The sequence below is a fragment of the Podarcis tiliguerta genome, assembly GCF_965153285.1.
Source record: "Podarcis tiliguerta genome assembly, chromosome: Z".
Taxonomy (NCBI): domain Eukaryota; kingdom Metazoa; phylum Chordata; class Lepidosauria; order Squamata; family Lacertidae; genus Podarcis; species Podarcis tiliguerta.
In genome coordinates this window covers 7,158,383-7,179,212 of record NC_139553.1, presented here as the reverse complement: position 1 = coordinate 7,179,212, position 20,830 = coordinate 7,158,383, and the positions used below count along the sequence as shown (strand labels likewise).

The 20,830-nt window shown below is 46.7% G+C and overlaps 2 protein-coding genes across 6 annotated transcripts in view; one reads left to right on the top strand and one right to left on the bottom strand.

The window, feature by feature from the left end:
- ASTN2 (astrotactin 2) overlaps positions 1–20,830 on the bottom strand; it is a 656,733-nt gene that overhangs the window by 151,812 nt on the left and 484,091 nt on the right. The window lies entirely within an intron of this gene.
- Positions 4,479–20,038, top strand: TRIM32 (tripartite motif containing 32). The gene is made up of 3 exons (XM_083423067.1): positions 4,479–4,575; positions 12,108–12,172; positions 17,220–20,038. The coding sequence occupies exon 3, from the start codon at positions 17,273–17,275 to the stop codon at positions 19,217–19,219; it is 1,947 nt and encodes a 648-aa protein (XP_083279193.1). The 5' UTR covers positions 4,479–4,575; positions 12,108–12,172; positions 17,220–17,272; the 3' UTR covers positions 19,220–20,038.

Sequence of the window (20,830 nt, the reverse complement as noted above, 5' to 3'; positions counted from 1 at the left end):
AGAGTTGTAACTTCTGGTGAAGGGAAGTGGGCTGTATTTGGTGCATGAGGGGAGAGGAAGACAGTCAAAAATAATTTCCTTCTGAGACTCAGAGATCTCAAAGTGGTATTGTTTGCAGTCACAAGAAAAGCAATTGTGTCCGAAAGCAGAAGCCCTCTGCAGAGATCCAGGGTCCCAAACAGGCTAAACTTATGCAGCTCCCTTCTTTAATGAGGAAACAGCATCCAACTCAAATATTTGGTGAGACCTTATTGCAGTGGCAAAAGGTATCTCATAGCAAGGCAAAAAGAGTGCTTCTGTCATTGCATTTCGATTCTCAAGACAATTGAGGTAGATAATTTGAGGAGGTGGGTGCTGTGAAAGGACACTCGCTGCATTTAGCCAAGACAAGCAATCTTATTTTCTGGGTTCAGCTTAAGGGGAAATGAGTGCTATGTCTACATGGCAGCTCTGACTGGCTGGAAACCTGTGACATAATCCCCTCACCTCCACTTCTATGAAGCATTTTTTTTTGCAAAAAAAAGTTTAAACAACAACAAGTGGGTCAAAAGGAGATTTAAGTGAATAAATGTATACATGATGCTACAAACCAGACAAAACATAGATACCTGAAGCATAAGGAAAAATGCCGCACTTGGAAGATTAAGGCAATGCATCCATCAAATGAATATGTAACAAACAGTGGTGTAGAAGTAAAGGGTTGTGCCCAACTAAGTTCCACTACTAAGAACAGAACCTATTAATATAAATGGACCTAAGTCAGACTTGTGCATTAATCTCAATGGGTCCATTCTGGGTAGAACTAACATTTGATACAACCCACTGAAATTAATCTAAGTCATGTCCATTACTTTCAAAGGGTCCAATGAGTGGGATGAGAGCTGGACACAATTATAAGAGTTTGGTTTATTATTACATTTCTATCCTACTTTTTCTACAAAGAGCTCAAGGTGACGTACATGGTTCATCACCACCACCACCACCACCCTGTCCCTCATAACAACCAAGTGAGGTAACATAGGCTGAGACTCTATGGTTGGTCCAAGGCAGGAGTCAACAAACTTTTTCAGCAGGGGGCTGGTGCACTGTCCCTCAGACCTTGTGGGGGCCGGACTATATTTTGGAGGAAAAAATGAACGAAATCCTATGCTCCACAAATAACCCAGAGATGCATTTCAAATAAAAGGACACATTCTACTCATGTAAAAACACCAGGCAGGCCCCACAAATAACCCAGAGATGCATTTCAAATAAAAGGACACATTCTACTCATGTAAAAACATGCTGATTGCAGAACCGTCCACGGGCCGGATTTAGAAGGCGATTGGGCCGGATCCTGCTCCTGGGCCTTAGTTTGCCTACCCATGGTCCAAGGTCATGCAGTGAGCAATATGACTTTGTGGGGATTTGGACCCTAGATCGCAGGGTGGTATTCCCTCTGGAAAAAAAAATTCTTTCCCAGATGGAACGGTCACCTTCAATGCTTTTCTTCTAGGAAAAAAGGTACCAGTACTACATATCCTCAGAAAAAACAACAACTTAGTGCAACACTGAATTCCTCCCATAATACTTTCGTTTCAACATTTAAGGATCTTCCCAAGAACTAGACTGAATGTTAGGCCTGACCAATTCAAATACACAAATGCCAAATGTAGAGTGTGCGCACGCACGCACGCACACAAATGAAATAAAGTACATCATAACAAGAGCCTGGCAGCACACTCAGACCAGCGTTAAGTTGAGCAGACCAGAGTGGGAAAAGGCTTTTAACTTGCTCTACTAAAGTTGTGCAAAAGTGGGAAAGGAAGGCCACTTTTAGCAGTGTTGGAGCCCCACAAGGCTTGCGTTGTGACGTTACTGTCTTGCCTGCTGGTTAGTAATCCCAACACAAGTTTATTAAAGCATGGAGCACAGCCCTGTCCAATTTATGATTCCTGCTGGGTGGGCGGGGGCACTTCCTACTGTCTCCCATCAAAGTTTCATCATATAGCAGCAGATTTGAAAGCTACCTGTATCCAAATAGGCCAAAGGGGTTGGGGGGGCACAGCTGGGTGCTTCTCTTCAAAGCCACAATCCAAGGAGCCTTAGGCATACCTCCTAGTCATCTTAATGGGCAGGTGAAAGGATTGTGGCTTATTAAGCCACCCTTTGAAAGCCAGGTTCTTTCTGAATCCCCATGTCTGTGAGGCATGATTGGGCAGAGAGGCAGCTCTTTATCTTCTCATAAATGGGAACCTTCTACTTTCCTCAGAAAGCAGTGTGGTCTTGTGACTCCTACTCAGGTCCCCCCAAAACAACATGTGGCTCTTGATGATGTAATTTGCTTTAAAAAGGGAAATATTAATCTCTCTCTCTCTCATACACACACACAGAGAGCACAGTGATTATCCTATGTCCATTTAAACCGATTATTCTGGACCCATTTTAATGTAAAAGGTAAAGGTAAAGGGACCCCTGACCATTAGGTCCAGTCGTGACCGACTCTGGGGTTGCGGCGCTCATCTTGCTTTATTGGCCAAGGGAGCCGGCGTACAGCTTCCAGGTCATGTGGCCAGCATGACTAAGCCACTTCTGGCGAACCAGAGCAGCTCACGGAAATGACGTTTACCTTCCCACCGGAGCGGTACCTATTTATCTACTTGCACTTTGACGTGCTTTTGAACTGCTAGGTTGGCAGGAGCAGGGACCGAGCAACGGGAGTTCACCCCATCACAGGGATTCGAACCGCCAACCTTCTGATCGGCAAGTCCTAGGCTCTGTGGTTTAACCCACAGCGCCACCCGCATCCCCCATTTTAATGTAGGTTCAGGCAAATTCAGGCTGCACAATGATAGTTGATTGGGAGGTTTGTCATCAGCTCCCCCAAATACTGGACTTTCTGCGTTAAAGAAAGTGATGGGGAAAAGCAGCAGCAGAGAATGTGGGGTAATCTCTGTGGCACAATGAGTCAGTGCATCTGGCTGTTAACCAGAAGACTGGTAGTTCGAGCAGGGGGTTGGACTAGATGACCCTTGGGGATCCCTTCCAACTCTATGATGATCTCAGATGGTAGACACAGCATCATCTAACCCAGGTGCAAACTAATCAGAATTCTTATCAGGTAGTGAACCTCATTTAATCTCTCTGTAATCTCTCTGATGAATGCTAGATTAACAGGTCATCAGGCACCACCCAGTGTAACCTCCTATGCTATCTTCCAAAGGGTGGGTGGTAGCACTAAAAAAGGTGGGTGGTCCACTAGAGGAGACCTTTCTTCCATGCCTGTAACAAAGAGGAGTTAATGGTTGCAACCATTAACATAAAGGGCGGCAAGCAGAACAAAAACAACCCACAAGTCTGTTGGGTGTTTCCGTCTTCTCTGTTTTAGCTTATTTCACATTGTTTGTTTTTAAAGTGCCCTATTCATTTTTTTAAAAAAATGTTTTGCCACATCTCTAAATCGTTTCCTTTTAAATTTTTTGTCACTGTTTTATTAGACACCTGTATTGACAAGGCGATCATTTAATGTGCCGTACGCAGAAGAAAGTCCCTCAAGGGGGCTTACTCTGAAGTAATGTTGGAAGCAAGTAGGTACAGGATTGATGTGATTGGTGCTTGTGATTTATACTGCACAGTATAAAAAGCTTGCAGTAAGATTTGGAACTCCCTCCCTGGAGAAGCCAAACTGGCTGCCTCCTTGTCCTTCTGCTGGCAGATGAAGACATCCGGGAATTGATTGCTTTTAATTAAACGGCTAGTGCCATTCTGTTTCTATTGTGATTATTTTATTGGCTTTAATGGATACCACAAATGTATATGGTTTTAATTCAATTGCTCTTTTATTTTAATGATTGATTTTTCTATATTTTAATGGTTGTTTTTAACTGTATGCTTCTTTGATTCCCATCACAGAAAAAGGCGGGGTATAAATAACAACAACAACAACAACAGAACAAAAGCTTTGGGCACACACGCACCCTACATACAAATAACACTATAAAAAGTCTAAGTCTGGCTGATATAAGCTATAAGCAAACATTTGTCGGGTGCATAGCCCTTTTAAAAACAACAGCAACAGACAACTGGGGGGGGGGGGAGTTCTGCAAAACAAAATTGATCTAACCCCCCCCCCAAACCACCGAGTACAGCAAACGCTTTTTATTCTCCCAAAGAAAAACAAAGTTGTTGTTGTGTGTGGGTTTTAAAACCCTAAAGTCGCATTAAAGCTGGATGACTCTCAATCTCCATTATTGCTGCCATTATTATTTATTATTATTAAATTAATAATAAATCATAATTATATTATAATTATTATTAATAATAATGCCTGAAACAATTATCCGCCTCGGGTATTCCGGGGACTCGAACTCGTGAGCCACAAAACTCCTCCCGGAGGCGGAGGAAAAAAAGACCTCCCTTGAAGACTTCAACTCCCATGAAGCTTCGCAGGAGGCGACGTTGCCGAGCGAACGAGGGTTGTGCCAGAGGAAGGGAGGGAGGGGTGGGAGTGGCAAAGGCCCACACGCGCAGGCGCAGAGGATAGTGGGGACAAAGGCTTGATGCAGCTGCAGGAGAGAGAGAGAGAGAAAGCTGCAGGTAGGGAGGGGCTCTGTTTTGTTTTGGGGGGGGGGGGGGGCAAAGGGGTGGCCGCACCGGGGAAAGGGAGGGGGGCAACGGGCAGGAACAGGGCGACCCCAGCACATCTCCTCCCCAACCAGTTATCCCCATGCAACTTCCACCCTTCTCATTTGCGCCCAGAAAAGGCTGGTTCTTCCATCCCGCCGCGCCTCCTTCCCCCCTCGCTGCATCCCTAAAGCAGACGGTGCTGCGGGCGCTTCGCTTCCTGTGCAAAAAGAGCGAGAGATCTGGCCGTGCAAAGAGACGCGAGCATCATTCCCTCTGCAGAAAGGCCTTTGCCAAAGTCCAGCTTCCGGCCCACCACAGATGCGGAAATCCGAACAAGGGGCGGGGGGGGGGGGACCCGTCTTCAGAAAAAGCAACAAAGGACACGTCATTTTAAAAAAACAACAACAACAAACCACACACGCACACCGTACAATACAAAAGCAGGTTTTTGTTTTAAAACACTTCAGTTCTCCTAATTTCCAGCTGCTCAATGCCCCTTAAAACGGGCACCTGAGCCAGCTTGGAGCACACTTTCTATTGCGAAGTAAGTCCCACTGTAGGAAGGATGTGCGAGAGAGGGCCGAAAAGAGAGACAGCAAGCAGCAGCAGCACAGCCTAAGTTTTGCAGTTCCTGGAGCCGCAATTCTGCATGCAGATTTGTGCCAAAGTTCCCTTTCAGGTGAAAGGAGCCCACAGTCTTCTCCTGCATAGGGAGCCCCAAATCCTTCCAGAGCTACTAGCAGCGCTTATCTCTCAGGAGCTGAAGGGCATAATCTTCAGCCCCCCTGCAGGTCTGACAAGAGCTCCCTGAAAGAAGCCCCGGTTTCATGGTGAGCTATGGCGTGCGCGCAAAATTTCATAGACATCTATGGATTACATGCATAGAAAAATCTCATTCTCTCTCCATGCCCAGCATGTGATCAGTGCTGCACCCGACTAAAATTTGTACACCACAAAAGTCTCTAAGCCTCATGGGCCAAATATTATTTTTACCCCTCCAGTTCCCTAACCTAGCGGTCAGGATGTTGGAATTAAGACTGGACAGGCATGACTTTAACTCCCTGGCTTAGTGCCATGTTTTATTTGGACAGCCATTTATTGTCTCTCAGCTTAATCTACCTCACAGGGCCACCGTGAAGATTATAAAGGTCGTGGGGAGAATCAAGAGCTGTTTGAAAGAAGGGTGGAAATGTAATGATGCCATTTTGATAATTATTAATAAAATTCATTAGGGCGCACAGTTCACTTTCCTTCCTTCCTTCTCTTAAGTAAACTTCCGAGATAGCCTATAAAAAGTGTCCTAAACTTTGCAATACATGCTTCCCTCTCCATGCCATAACATATACAAACCCAAATTTATCTTTGCTTTGATCATTCACACAATTTAAGTCACACAATTTAAGATAGAAAGCACTACATAGAAAACACACGCATACACATTGCTTTGTGGATTCTTTGAAAACTGACAATCAACTTCCTAATCTACATTAGGGTAGCCTAGCAATGTTGTCACCGTCTCCTCTTTTTTAATTATTTTTGTTCCTTCACCTGCAGCCAGATAAGCAATTCATTTTTATACATACAGTTTAGCACAATCAGTCTGCTCAGCAGGAGGGACTGCAATCTAAAAATTGCCACATGTAATGGAACAGGGGCAGGTTATTTAATGGCTGAGTTACAGGTCAGTAGAGGTGGGGGACCTGTGGTCTCCATATGTTGGTAGACTGTACCTCTCATCACCTCTGGCCATTGGCCATGCTAGCTGGGGCTGATGGGAATCAGAGTTCAACAACAATTGGAAGGTGGGCACATGTTCCCCACCCCTGTGGTGCAGTACAAGAACTAGGAGATTGTACCAAAGGCCTGATGAAAAAAAGCTGGGTTTTGTGGAGAGAATTGAAGGAAATATATAGGATCACAGAGGTGTGTCAGGCAGAAGAGGAGATGCTGTTCTTTGTTTTGGTTTGGTGGTGGTTGTTTTTTTTTTTTTTTTTTTAAGCCCCTAGTCCTTGAGAGAACTCATAGCAGTCTTTTAAATCAGGATGGGGGAATTTGTGGCCCTTCAGATGTATTTGAACTCCCATCCGCCCCAGCCAGCATGGCCAACTTTTCAGGGATGATGGGAGCTGGAGTTGTCAAAGGTTCCCTACCACTGCTTCAAAACAACATCCTTTACGCGTGCAGCAATAAACCTGCTAGCACATTTGCAAATCTAAGCAGAGTCTGGTATTATTATTTATTTTATTATTTTTTCAGTTTATACACCGCCCTATACCTGCAGGTCTCAAAGCGGTTCACAGGATAAAATCTGAATATAAAACCACAAAATACATAATTAAACCCCCCCCCCCAAAAACCAATACCTCCCTCCAACTCCTTTTTAAAGGGCATAGGGTGTCAATCAAATCAACCAAATGCCTGGTTAAAGAGAAACGTTTTGCCTGGTGCCTAAATGTGTATAATGAAGGCGCCCGGCAAACTTCCCTGGGGAGAGCATTCCATAGACGGGGAGCCACTGCAGAGAAGGCCTGTTCTCGTGTTGCCACCCTCCGGACCTCTCGAGGAGGCGGCACATGAAGGAGGGCCTTGGAAGATGATCTCAGGGTCCGGATAGGTTCATATGGCGAGAGGCAGTCCTTGAGGTATTGTGGTCCTGAGCTGTTTAAGGCTTTATAGGTCAAAGCACTTTGTATTGGGACCAGAAACTAATTAGTAGAAAGTGCAGTTGGACCAGGATTGGTGTAATAGGCTCAAACTGTCTTGATCCGGTGAGCAACCTGGCCGCTGAATTCTGCAGTAGCAGTTTCCGAACCATCTGCAGAGGCAGCCCTACATGTAATGCATTGAAGTTATCTAACCTTGAGGTTACCAGAGCATAGACAACAGTAGTTAGGCTATCTCTGTCCAGATAGAGGCATAGCTGGGCCACCAGCCAAAGCTGATGGAAGGCACTCTGGGCCACTGAGGCCACCTGAGCCTTGAGCAGCAGCAAAAGATCCAGAAGTACCACCAAGCTGTGAACCTGCTCCTTCAGAGGAAGTGTAACCCCATCAAGAGCAGGCGATCTCCTACCCAACTGGTCTAGGAAACCACCCACTAACTGGATTGAGCTTCAGTTTGTTGGTTCTCAAAGCAATTTCTGTGCCCCAACTGGGTTTAAACCCCGATTGAAATGTCTAGAAAATCAGTTTCTTCCAAAAGCGCCTAGATCTGGTTTACAACCACTCCCTCCAGAACCTTGCTCAGGAAATGGAGATTAGCAACTGGCAGGCAGTTAGGTTTTCCGAATTGGTATGGTTTCAGATAAGATTGGGGAATTGTGGGTTGAGATTCCTGCACTGGAAGGGGGCTGGAGCTAGATGATCCTTGGGTTTCTTCCAATGCTACAATTTTGTGATTCTATGTAGAGCAACACCTTGGTAAAAAATGTCCCGTCGCCCCAGCAACGTTACCTCCTCAATGAGCATAGGAATGTTCACCAATAGTTTAAAAACAAAAACCAGAAATAAAATACTTTTGTAAAACAGTATCTGTAGCCATCTTCCCCACAGCAATATCCTGGAAAGTGCAGCTCAGTCAGAGACTTGAAAAGTGGTTTCCCTACAGCTGGGTCATTATGTACAGTGCTTGAACACCTGAAAGCACAATACAAATTCTTTATTGGTAGTAGCATATTATTATTATCACACCTAGGACTGCAAATAAGTCCATTTACATCTGGCATGGGCAAACTCGACCCTCCAGATGTTTTGGGACTACAGCTCCCATCATCCCTGACCACTGGTCCTGTTAGATAGGGATGATGCGAGTTGTAGTCCTAAAACATATGGAGGGCCGAGTTTGCCTAAGCCTGATTTATATGAGCAGATGTGGAGAGTAACTGGAGTAGAGAGTGTGACTGTTAAAGTTATCCCCTTAGTTATAAATTATAAAATGCTTTGGATTGGCCATACATTTGGCATGCCCAGCAAAGCCATACCATACTTGGGTAACCTTGTCAATATACAAAGCGGCACTGGATATGGAAGGAAGACATAAGACCTCACTTTCCAGTCCGCTGTATTCTATTCCTCTAATGGGTACTGGATTCTCTATTTCAGAAGAAGTCATCCATGCAGTACATTACAGGGTGATAGAACCACAATGAGGGCTATTCATTTCACCTCCTGCGCTGGTGTTTTTGTTTGTTTTTACAGAGCTTAAAGTGTGTATAAAGTGTGCCACCAAGGTTATTAAGAAAGGAGGGAATAAGCAGATAGTTTGGGATGGAAGACTATTCTAAACTCCTGGGTGTCAGCATTTGACGATTATAAATGATTCTGCCTCCCCCAGACCTCCTTATTCCCTCCTTCCTGAATAAATGTGGTGGTGCTGTCCCTCCTCTAGCCAGAAATGCCACCACATCACTTTAACATGGGCCACTATAAACCAACAGTGTGTTATTAGAGGGTTAAAACGAACTTGCTCTTTCAAATCTTTTAATTGCCTTGCTTGCAAGTACAGCAAAGTGGTTAAAATGGTTTTGAGTGTTACAAGTTTAGACTTCCCTGAGACTTTTCAATTGGCCTTACAAATTAAGTAATATTTCTCCACAGTCAGCCTAAATCCGATCTGCCACAGTTTGAATACATTGCTTCTTGCACTTCCCTTAACATTGGGGGGGGGGGGGGAACGGGACTCATCTGCGATAAACACTAAGGGTGTGGGGAGAGTGTCTTGTGTCCCTTTGTTATTAACCAAAGTGGGATGCTTTCAGCCAGATCTCCTCATGTGCCACTCTTCCTTGCATAAACGACATATCCTTCTGATATTAAGGTGCCATTTCATCCTCACGTTAGCAGACCGCTTTGGCTTGTTTACATATGGCTCCAGCTGTATCCGTGGTTAATTTGCCTTATTTCCATATTCATGGAGTCTTGTTCAATCACTGTATCATGGTCACACTCAGGGGCACCATGGGGGGGGGGGGCTGAGGGCCCAAAGAAAATTCCAAGGAGGGGGCTGGGCCCCCTTAAAATTCAGCAGTGGCTATCCACACATGCTGCAGGGTGTGCTAACTTTACTTGCATAGCCCCGGTTCCCTCAGTTGTGGGGGCAAGGCAGCGCACTTGTTCACACTTTTGCTAAGCAGTCTTTTAAGGAACTACACTCCCCTATCTGAGAAGCCTCACTTAGGAGAGTTTCTGCTGAGCAACTGCTGACATGCGTGCCCCCTCCAAGCACCCCAACAATGCCAACTTCTTTCACTCAAGTGTGCACCTAGAGTACTGAAGAGTGTGTTTATAAGACTTGAAGCTGAATAAAACTGCTAGCAAAACACTTCATTTTTGTATTGTACTTACTCTCTTATACATCACTTTAAACCTGAATATCAAAGCCTCTGTTCAGTGTTATAAACTCAGATATATAAGCTAGGTGCCAAATGGTTCCTTAAACCAGCGTTGCAGACACCAAAACTGAATGTCTAGTTGCTATTTTGGGGCAAGTGATGGATTGACTGTGAATGATTCTCAGTTAAACACCTGGCTAGTTCAGATGACAACTTTAAACTAGGTTAAGAGCTTTGATAACTTAAATAATAAAAGTCACATGGTCCAGGGACAGTCAACATATATATATTGTCCAATTCCAACCTCTTTTTCTTAATGGTGACTGCTCCTGCCCCATGCTGCACAGAAAAATCATTTTGGTTCCAGAAATTCATTCCGATTGTGCAGATAAAATACAACCGATTGTACAGTGGTACCTCGGGTTACATACGCTTCAGGTTACAGACTCCGCTAACCCAGAAATACTACCTCGGGTTAAGAACTTTACTTCAGGATGAGAACAGAAATCGTGCTCTGGCGGCGTGGCAGCAGCAGGAGGCCCTATTAGCTGAAGTGGTGCTTCAGGTTAAGAACAGTTTCAGGTTAAGAACAGACCTCCAGAACGAATTAAGTACGTAACCAGAGGTACCACTGTATTCTGCAGGATGGGGTATTAGTGTGTGGAAACAGTCCAGATCCAGTGATGCCCAGATGGAGATGTCAGGGGCCCAGGCATCTTCACTTGGTCACAAGTGGTCAAAAGGCAGGTGCAAAATGTGCCTGGCGCCTGGCTAATTTCGAACCCTGCCTCTATTGCCATTGTTAAAATTGGAAGCACAGAGATACCAAGATGGTATGGATTGGTCAGATCTTGTGGGTGTGAGCTCATTCTAGACATTTGGCAGGAGCCATGGGCACAGATGGAGGACACGGGTGGCACTGTGGGTAAAAGCCTCAGCACCTAGGGCTTGCCGATCGAAAGGTCGGCAGTTCGAATCCCCGCGGCGGGGTGCGCTCCCGTTGCTCGGTCCCAGCGCCTGCCAACCTAGCAGTTCGAAAGCACCCCCGGGTGCAAGTAGATAAAAAGGGACCACTTACTAGCGGGAAGGTAAACGGCGTTTCTGTGTGTGGCTCTGGCTCGCCAGAGCAGCGATGTCACGCTGGCCACGTGACCCGGAAATGTCTCCGGACAGCGCTGGCCCCCGGCCTCTTGAGTGAGATGGGCGCACAACCCTAGAGTCTGTCAAGACTGGCCCGTACGGGCAGGGGTACCTTTACCTTTACCTTTTATGGGCACAGAAGATCAGGTGGCTACTGAACTGAAAAGTTATGGGGAAGACTGGAACATGATTTGTGGTGGGCAACCCACCACTTCCCCCCAAAACAGCCTCCATCTTTCTCTCAACTGCCCCCCTCCCACCACGCCAACCATTCTTCTCTCATTGCAAGCCTCTCCCCAACCACAGCAAAAAATGTGTCCAGAATCTCAGCAGAAGAGCAAGCAGCTGGTGGAAAGGGGTGGGTGGGAACCACAAGCCATGGAATGGGTTAAGCCCACACCCCTCTGTCCACAGTTTCTCCCTTGCAGATCATTCCTTTTAAGCTGTTCTCCCAGAACTGTCACTGCGCTCTGGGCTTTTAACGTCATAGAACAAAATTGTTCAGTAAACCCGAACTTTGCACAATGAAACTGAGAATTCTGGTTCAGCTCAGTCAGCTTTAAATCACCTCTGTTGGCTGTGCTTGTTAGGTTTTGCCCTAGTGCAAACATCTGCAAATGAAATTAATTGGAAAACAACAAAATAGAGTAAATGTACTTTTTTAGGGTGGGAGAGAGAAACAATTGTGACAAGCAAATTATACTCCAGCACTAATTTTATTCAAATTGGGCCCTACCAGGAAATTATACCCAACTGATAGAGCTCACGCTTAGCACAGAGGGAAGTGAAAATATAATATAGTGCTGGTCTCCTTCAGACTGCTTTTGTCTTTAGATTTAAATTTCTTCTGTTAAGAGCTGAATACAGCTCGGGAAGTGTTGGGCTTATGACTACTTTGACAATGAATATACCTCCTTATTGCTAACCATGTTTCTTGTAGTATCTAAAGTACTTTCTGGGGGCAGGGTGGGGCAGCTTGAAGCTTGCTCATTAACCGATTTTCTTTCCCCTCTCTTTGCCTCTCTGAATCCAGGGAACTGCCTTGACACGAGACAAAGACTGCTTGGATGTCATTAGGGATCATCTACCACAAGTGAGGTAAAGACCAAGTTGGCTGTGTTGCTGAATTATTTCCAGTAACTGCATCTGAACACGCAGGGGGACGGACACACATACACACACACACAGTATTTATGATGTGAATTTAGTACCAATAAAACGGTAACACTACTTAGTTTCACCAGTCACAAATCTGCCTTGTTATTAAAACCGATTGCAGTTTATTGCTAAGAAGTAGATCTCTGCAGAATGTGGCCAGTGTCTTATTTAACAGTGCCTGGAATCCTCCATCCCCTTCTGGTTATCTAGAGATTCCCCTGCACTTCTGCCTCTTTGCAGTCATACTTTGTAGGCAGCTGATAAGCAGAAGATGTGCAAATTCATTGTTTAACTGCAGCTCCCCCCCACCAAACAGCTAACTGTTTTTGTTTTGTAAAAGCCCAGACCCCCTCTTTTATTAAAAAGCCACCAACTTTCTCATTCTTCACTTTTTGGAGCTCATTTCAGAAGCTCCTCTGTGCAATTTACCAAGCCAAGAAACCACAAAGAAACTCACGCATCTGCTAGTCTTGTACATGTGCAGATAACAAGCAGTGTCTCCTGGAAGCGCATTTCCAGCAAGTTCGGTGTCTTGCAGCATCCATGAAAAATCTAATAATCAGATTCTGCTTGGTAGCAGGTTAGGGAGTTTTCACCACTCAGGTATTAAAGTTGCTATGATAGGTAGGGCTGTAGCATTATGAGCTGCAGATGAGGACCCACACAAAGAAAGCAGTAAAAACAGTCCCTGCACATAGAAAATCAGTACAGTATGCTGGAGAGAAGGCTAGGGCAGAACCTTCACCCTGACATGCTAGCTTTCGGTGGGTAGGGATTTTGTTGCTCTTGTTTTAAAAATATTTATAGGGAGAAGCATTTGGGCACATGGGTCCCCTATCTGCTTTATGAGAGTGCTTTAGTCCTTCCCAATCTGGATGAAAGCAAGGCTTCTGTCTAACCCAGGGATTGCCAGTGTCATGCATCTCTAGCTTCATGTTTTCTAATAACCCCAGTGGTTGTGCAGGATTTCTCTCATCCACCCTCCCCTCCTTTAATGACCAAACATTTGGAACATAGGTAAAGGTAAAGGGACCCCTGACCATTAGGTCCAGTCATGGCCGACTCTGGGGTTGCAGCACTCATCTCGCTTTATTGGCCGAGGGAGCCGGCGTACAGCTTCCGGGTCATGTGGCCAGCAGGACTAAGCCGCTTCTGGCGAACCAGAGCAGCGCACGGAAACGCCGTTTACCTTCCCGCCAGAGTGGTACCTATTTATCTACTTGCACTTTGTCGTGCTTTCGAACTGCTAGGTTGGCAGGAGCAGGGACCGAGCAACAGGAGCTCACCCCGTCGCAGGGATTCGAACCACCCACCTTCTGATCGGCAAGTCCTAGGCTCTGTGGTTTAACCCACAGCGCCACCCGCGTCCCTATTTGGAACATAGGAACTGCCTTATAGCAAGTTAGACAATTGGTTCACCTAGCTCAGTACTACACCACCTGCTGGTATCTCTTTCGTCATCTGCTCCCTGATCCTTTTAGCTGGAGATGTTAGGGATTGCACCCAAGATCTTCTGCATACAAAGTTTGTATTCTTGTACAGAACTGGAAGATTTCCCAATTGCAAATCCATGAGAAAGACGTAGACCATCTCTATCCTATCACATAATGGCTTAATGATGCCACCTGTTTTGTGTGGCTCTTTTTCAATGGCTTTCAATGGCTTAACTACTTTGAAGACAGCACAGCTGGAATCCTGAGAATGCAGAGTTTAATATAAAGGAAAGGAATAGGGAAGTGGTTTGGGAACCTGGATAACAATACTGTCTCATTAGATTGACTATACAGTATGTGCAAGATATCTGGCTGTTACAAGACTCATTAAGGATAGTTGAGAAGGGAAATTACATGTATTTTACCAAAAAAACGCCCATATGGAGGGGGTTGCTTAGGAATGTGACCCTGCACAGAGAAGTGCACAGGATTTTTGCAATCATTTTTTAAAGCACCTGATTAACCCCTTCTGTACCAGCACTGGTTGGAACACTTGAGGCTTGAATATATGAAGCCTGTTAGGAGACATCAGATCTATGGTTTTTGTTGAAGTTTCTTGCTTTGAAGGATTGTTTTGGGTGACTAATATCAGGAGTGGTATATTGCCCTCACCCAGTCCATTTCCCTTGTTCTTCACATTTTATCCAAACTCATCTCCACAGTAAGCAGTGTTACATGGTCTTTGACATGTAACCTAAGAGGATCTTTATTTTGCCATTCCTGATACCCAACAAATGGTACAACTCCACAGGGGTGAACAAATGTATGTAAACACATGAACCTCCTTTATGTGGAATCAAGGCACTACCCCAGTACCGCATGCTCTCACTGGCAGCATTGCTTCACAATCTCTAACCTTAATCCAAGTAGCATGAAAACTCCCACTGAGTGATGGGCCTTCCTATTTTGAAGCTACATTACAATGAGCCAGATCATCAGTCTTTCCTTCCACTCCACTTTTAAGTGGCTCCACAGGGTCTCAAGCACTCTTTCACACTACACCTTTTTAATTAAAACCTGTATATGTTGCATGCAGAGTATGCCTGCATGTACCTAATCCAGCGCTGTATGTGGCTTACTGACAGCAGACGCCAAGGGTTGATTCTGGGACTCCCCATGAGCAGAGCTCTGGTGTTGTGCTATGCTCCTCTTATGAACACGGAAAACCATCTTATCTGTTTGTTCTTAACTGGAAGCAGTTCTCCAGGGTTTCAGTCAGGAGTCCTGTCCCCTGCCCCATCTTACCTGAGGCTGGTGACTGGACCTGTGGCTTGAGGTGCACAGGTGCTCCTGAACTGTGGTCATTCTCTCCTGTTATGAAGGCACTTTCTGCTGTGTCAGACCAATGCTCCACCTAGCTCAGTATTACCTGCACTGCCTCGCAGCAGCTCTCCAGGACTTCAGACAGGAGATATTCACAGCCCTACTGCCTGCAGTTGCCATTAGAGATTGAAGCTGAGACCTTTTACATGCAAGTCAGATGCTCTACCACAGAGCCATGGCTTTTCAGAGTGGCTCTCTAAAAACTGAGGCAGGCATCTCTCCCAACGTTGCAACTTCACATCTTTTAAGGATTCCAGAAACTGAATCCAAGTCCAATATGTTTGTGAATCCTGCACTCTCTACATAGCTTTGGCCCCTCACATGCATGCAGCTGAAGCTGTGTGAAGGTGATCTAGTCCCTAAAAGAATCTCTTCATTCATGCCACCCCCACATTTCCCTTCCCAAGCCCGGCTTACCCCCAAAATTGGGATCTTTTGCCCCAAAAATATGAATCGGTATTATAGGTTGTACCCCTCCACTAAGTTACACACAGAGTAGACACACAGAGATTAACCAGGTAAGGGGAACCTTTGCCCCCCCCCCCAGCTGTTGCTGGACTACAACTCCCATTATTCCGTGTCCATTGGATATATTAGCTGGGGCTGGTGGGAGTTATTTCAGCAATGGCTGGAGGGCCAAAGGTTCTCCACAGCTCAAATCAACCTAAGTTGGCCATGACCATTATTTTGGCCATGTCTGCTCTTAGAAGAAATAACACTGCAGCTCTCCATTCTCTCTCCCATATGTCCTTCTCATCTCATCCTCTTTTCTCTGTTAGTCTATTTCTCCCCTCATTATTCTATACCGTGCTAGGAATATGGTAACCTGCCTTGTACTGCAAAATATTTTTTCCATGTATCCTAGTAGCATCTGCTGTGAATGGCCTCCAGGATCTCAGGCAGAGGAAGATATTTCCCATCACCTGCTAATTCAGGAGGCCTTTGGCCTTCTGTGTGCTGCTGACCTTCAACTCCTACTGGCCCTAGAAAGCATGATCAATGCCTAGGTATGATGGGATATGTAATTTCACAACATCCGGAGAGCCAAAGGTCCCCCCCCCCACCTGTTCTAATGGAGCCTTTTAACAGGAGCTGCCAGGGATTGAATTTGTGACCTTCTGCATGCAAAGCAGGTGTGCTGGCAATGAGTTGCAGTCCTTCTCTCAATCCAAAGCATGTTAAACAGCTCTGACTTATCAAGGTGAATTATATTTAGCATCAGCTCTGAAGTCATTCTACTTGAGAGGCATTCCTACCTAGGTTGCGCTAGATCAGGGGTCTGGCAACCTAAGGCCCATGGGCCACAAGCGGCCCGTGGGGGTCATTTAACCCACCCATGGACCCCCACCGCCCGCTCAGTCTGCTCCTGTGCGCTGCGCTAAACCGGTGGGGAGCAGAGCAGGGACTGCCTTCTGTGGTGCTGTCTGGCCTCCCATTGGCTGCAGGAAGCTCCTGCAGCCAATGGGAAGCTGCACACGCCTCCTTTGCACCAGAAGGAGTGCCAGAAATAGTGTTTGCACGTGTGTGCACTCAGACCCACCACGGTGTCTGCGGGACTGTGAACCGGCCCAAGCCACAAAAACTTTGCTGACCCCTGAGCTAGATGCTCCATGCTAGCCCTTTACTTATTTGTGCAGAGTCTTTGAAAGGCCGGGGTACATACTGTGCTCCTCTCAAAAGGCTGTTCCACATCCAGACCTGCTCAGTGCCAGAGCTGCTGCAACTTGTGAGGTTTCCTTTCCACTTGGGGCAGTTCAGCTGTGAAGGTTAAACTTCCTATTTTGTGTGTGTGTGTGTGTGTGTGTGTGTGTGTGAGAGAGAGAGAGAGAGAGAGAGAACTGCAACCAACTCAAAGCTTGAAGGGTATGGTGGCCCAGAGGGGTAATGAAAGCAGTAGGTTGCATGCACTGGATTCATGTGAGATAATGGCTTGGCATAGGTAGAGGGATGCAGAAGTAAGGAATCTCTCACTTGGGCCAGTGAAAGCTCTTTCTATGTCCATTTTAGTCTTAGAAGCTCCCTGCTCCACACCAAAAAAGTCATGAGATCTAGAAGCCTGACACTTAAAAAAAAAAAAAAAGCAGTGCAATTAAATCAGCTTGGTTCAGAATATTGGAAGGCCTAAGCACCACCAGGACTTAAATATTTTATTCTTTTATTTTCCCAAACAGCATCAAAAACGGCTGAGATAAATGCAGCCACTCTCGACCTCACCTGCAAAGTCATGGCCGCTGCCCCTCATCTCAATGTGGACGCACTCCGTGAAGTCTTGGAATGCCCCATCTGCATGGAATGTTTTACCGAAGAGCACCTAAGGCCGAAACTGCTGCACTGTGGGCATACCATCTGCAAACAGTGCACTGAGAAGCTCCTGGCCAACAGCATCAACGGGATACGCTGTCCCTTCTGCAGCAAAGTCACGAGGATCACCAGCTTGGCTCAACTGACGGACAACCTGACCGTGCTGAAGATCATAGACACAGCGGGACTCAGCGAAACCGTTGGCATCCTCATGTGCAAGGCTTGTGGGCGGAGGCTCCCCAAGCACTTCTGCAAGAGCTGTGGCATGGTCTTGTGTGAATCGTGCAAAGAAGCTGAGCATGTGCAGCAGGGGCATGGCGTGGTTGCTATCAAAGAGGCAGCCGACGAACGGAGGAGGGAATTTGGGGCCCGGCTCGGCCAGCTGCGAGAGCTCATGGGGGACCTGCAGAAAAGGAAGGCAACTTTGGAAGGAGTTTCGAAGGACCTCCAAGTAAGGTACAAAGCCGTCCTGCAGGAGTATGGGAAAGAGGAGCGCAAAGTCCAAGAGGAGCTTGCTAGATCCCGAAAGTTCTTCACCACTTCCCTCTCCGAGGTGGAGAAAGTGAACAGCCAGATCATGGAGGAGCAGGCTTACCTGCTGAACATCGCCGAGGTGCAGATTGTGTCACGGTGTGACTACTTCCTTGCCAAAATCAAACAGGGAGACATAGCCCTCTTAGAGGAAGAGGGCGATGAAGAGGAACCTGAACTGATGAACAGCCTCCCCAAAGAGCTGACCCTGCAAGAAGTTGAGCTCCTCAAGGTAGGCCATGTTGGGCCGCTGCAGATTGGACAAGTGGTTAAAAAACCCAGGAGCATCAATGTGGAGGAATCGCAGGTGGAGATGGTGGCAGTGGCCTCTGTCTCCTTCAGGGAGGCAAATGTGGCTGATGCAGAGGTCAGTTCGCTGCCCAGTTGCTCCTCACCCACCAAACCACGCATGCCAGAGGCAGCAGCCAGCATCCAGCAGTGCAACTTCCTCAAGAAGATGGGCTCTAAAGGCAGCACTCCAGGGACTTTCAACCTGCCTGTCAGCCTGCACGTCACCCCCCAGGGGGAGGTGCTTGTAGCAGATCGCGGAAACTTCCGAATCCAAGTCTTTACCCGCAAGGGCTTCCTAAAGGAGATCCGCCGGAGTCCCAGTGGCATTGACAGCTTTGTGCTCAGCTTTCTCGGAGCAGATCTGCCCAACCTGACTCCTTTGTCTGTCACCATGAACTGCAATGGACTGATTGGCGTGACCGACAGCTACGACAACTCTGTGAAGGTGTACACGATGGACGGGCACTGTGTGGCGTGCCACAGGAGCCAGCTAAGCAAGCCGTGGGGCATCACTGCCCTCCCATCGGGGCAGTTTGTAGTGACGGATGTGGAAGGGGGGAAGCTTTGGTGCTTCACAGTAGACCGCAGCATTGGGGTTGTGAAGTACAGTTGCCTGTGTAGCGCTGTGCGCCCCAAGTTCGTGACTTGCGACACTGAAGGGACTATCTACTTCACCCAGGGCCTGGGCTTGAACCTTGAAAACCGCCAGCACGAGCACCACTTGGAAGGAGGATTTTCGATCGGTTCCGTTGGCCCAGATGGCCATCTTGGCCGGCAGATCAGCCATTTCTTCTCGGAGAACGAGGACTTCCGGTGCATCGCAGGGATGTGCGTGGACGCCCGGGGGGACCTGATCGTTGCAGACAGCAGCCGGAAGGAAATACTGCATTTCCCAAAAGGGGGCGGCTATAACATCTTAATCCGGGAGGGACTCACGTGCCCTGTTGGCATAGCCATCACCCCCAAGGGACAGCTCTTGGTCTTGGATTGTTGGGATCATTGCATTAAGATCTACAGTTACCACCTGAGGAGGTACTCCACACCTTAAGAGGAAAAAGGCATGGTGTGGGGGGGGGGCAACACATGTGCCCACGCAAGAGATTCCATTGTTGTTCCTAGTAGACTGACTTGTCATTCAGTGCCATAGTTTTCAAGCAGAGTGTGCCACAGTCCTGGCTGAACTGGTGCAGTGGCCACCTTTTTTGTGTGTGCTCTTAGAAGAAAAGATAGGCAATCTCTGTGTTTGTGTGTGCACATTTTATTCGTATTAAAATAGAAGTTAGCTAAGTAAATCTCCTAAGTGGAGAATGCTGGTAAAAGAGAGCTGGGGTTTTTATTAGTCCTGCCGTACACCCCTAGGTTCCACCCCCACGTTCTGCCACTGCATGCGTATCAGGGCTCCAGCACCAGTCTCTTTTCATTGGCCTTTTCACGACAGTAGCTGGTAGTACTTTCCCCACTACTGAATCCTTTTAATTTCCCAACCGTGTTGGTGCAGCCCACCCGTCACAAACACTTCATCACCACAGTCCTGGTTTGAAATCAACCCCCCACTCCCCAAACCAGGATCTCACCCATCCTTACAGTGCCAACAGAGCCCTTGCGCTCAACATGTGTTAATGTGTATGTGTGTGTGCAAGAGAGAGACTGACTTTGTGCCCATTGATCATTCTGAAGTTAGACTGCTGCAATTGCAGGAAACTAGACTTGAAGCTAAAACTGTCTCCTAGGATTCTATGTTCATGAACCTTTTGTTTTGAACAGCAGCGATAGCCTTGCTGGATGGGAACTGATCCGAGATTTGTTTTTGATTCATGACTTTTGTGTTGTCTCTCGCTTGAAAAAAAAAAAAAGTCTTGGAAAGCCATGTTTCTTGTTGATGTTTTTGCTAGGGGAAGGAGAAATTGGGAGTAAACAAGATCAAATCTGACAAACGATATGTTTAACCCTGCACCTTCAATATCCAGCATTCCACACCGCTGCACTGCCTGATGGGTTTCCACTAGTTGCACCGTACGGAAAAGCTACTTGTCCATAAGATGGGGGAAAGGCAGCTTTTTATTTCATTACAGGGAATCTCCCCCGCCCACTGCACGCCATGTCCACGTCTCAATTCCTTTCACAGCAAAATGCTATGTTGCCAGCGATGCCGCTAGGCCTTATTTAAGGTAACAGACGGGTTTGCGCATCAGCCAATGGGCATATGGCTTGGGTCAGATGAAGCGTGAAACCACAGCTGGGTGAATTAGCACACCCTAGGCATGCCCAAAAAAGGACAAGAAACACACCCTCTGATGTAACCGAAATGTCTCAGAGAGAAAGGAAACCAGCTTGTTAAGCATAAATAGGACACAGTTGCCCAGCGTTAATCCGCCAGAATTAACGGTGTTAACTTCCAGCGGTGCCCTTGCAAAAATGCCGGGGCAGGGGAAATGATTTCAAGCTGGTTCTGTAGTGGCTTGGTTGCTGGAGGGAGGAAAAAAGTCACAGCTCGCCAAAGCTCCAGTTATCACGGCCCTTGCATTCTCAACGTGGGCTGGGGAAGGCCAAGGTACTTCATATGTGTTTGTGCTCTGGCTCTGCCAAGCAAGAGTGGAGCATTAATTGGTCTGAAATGCTTTGGATGTGACAGGTATTATGTAGAGCAGAGAGGATCACT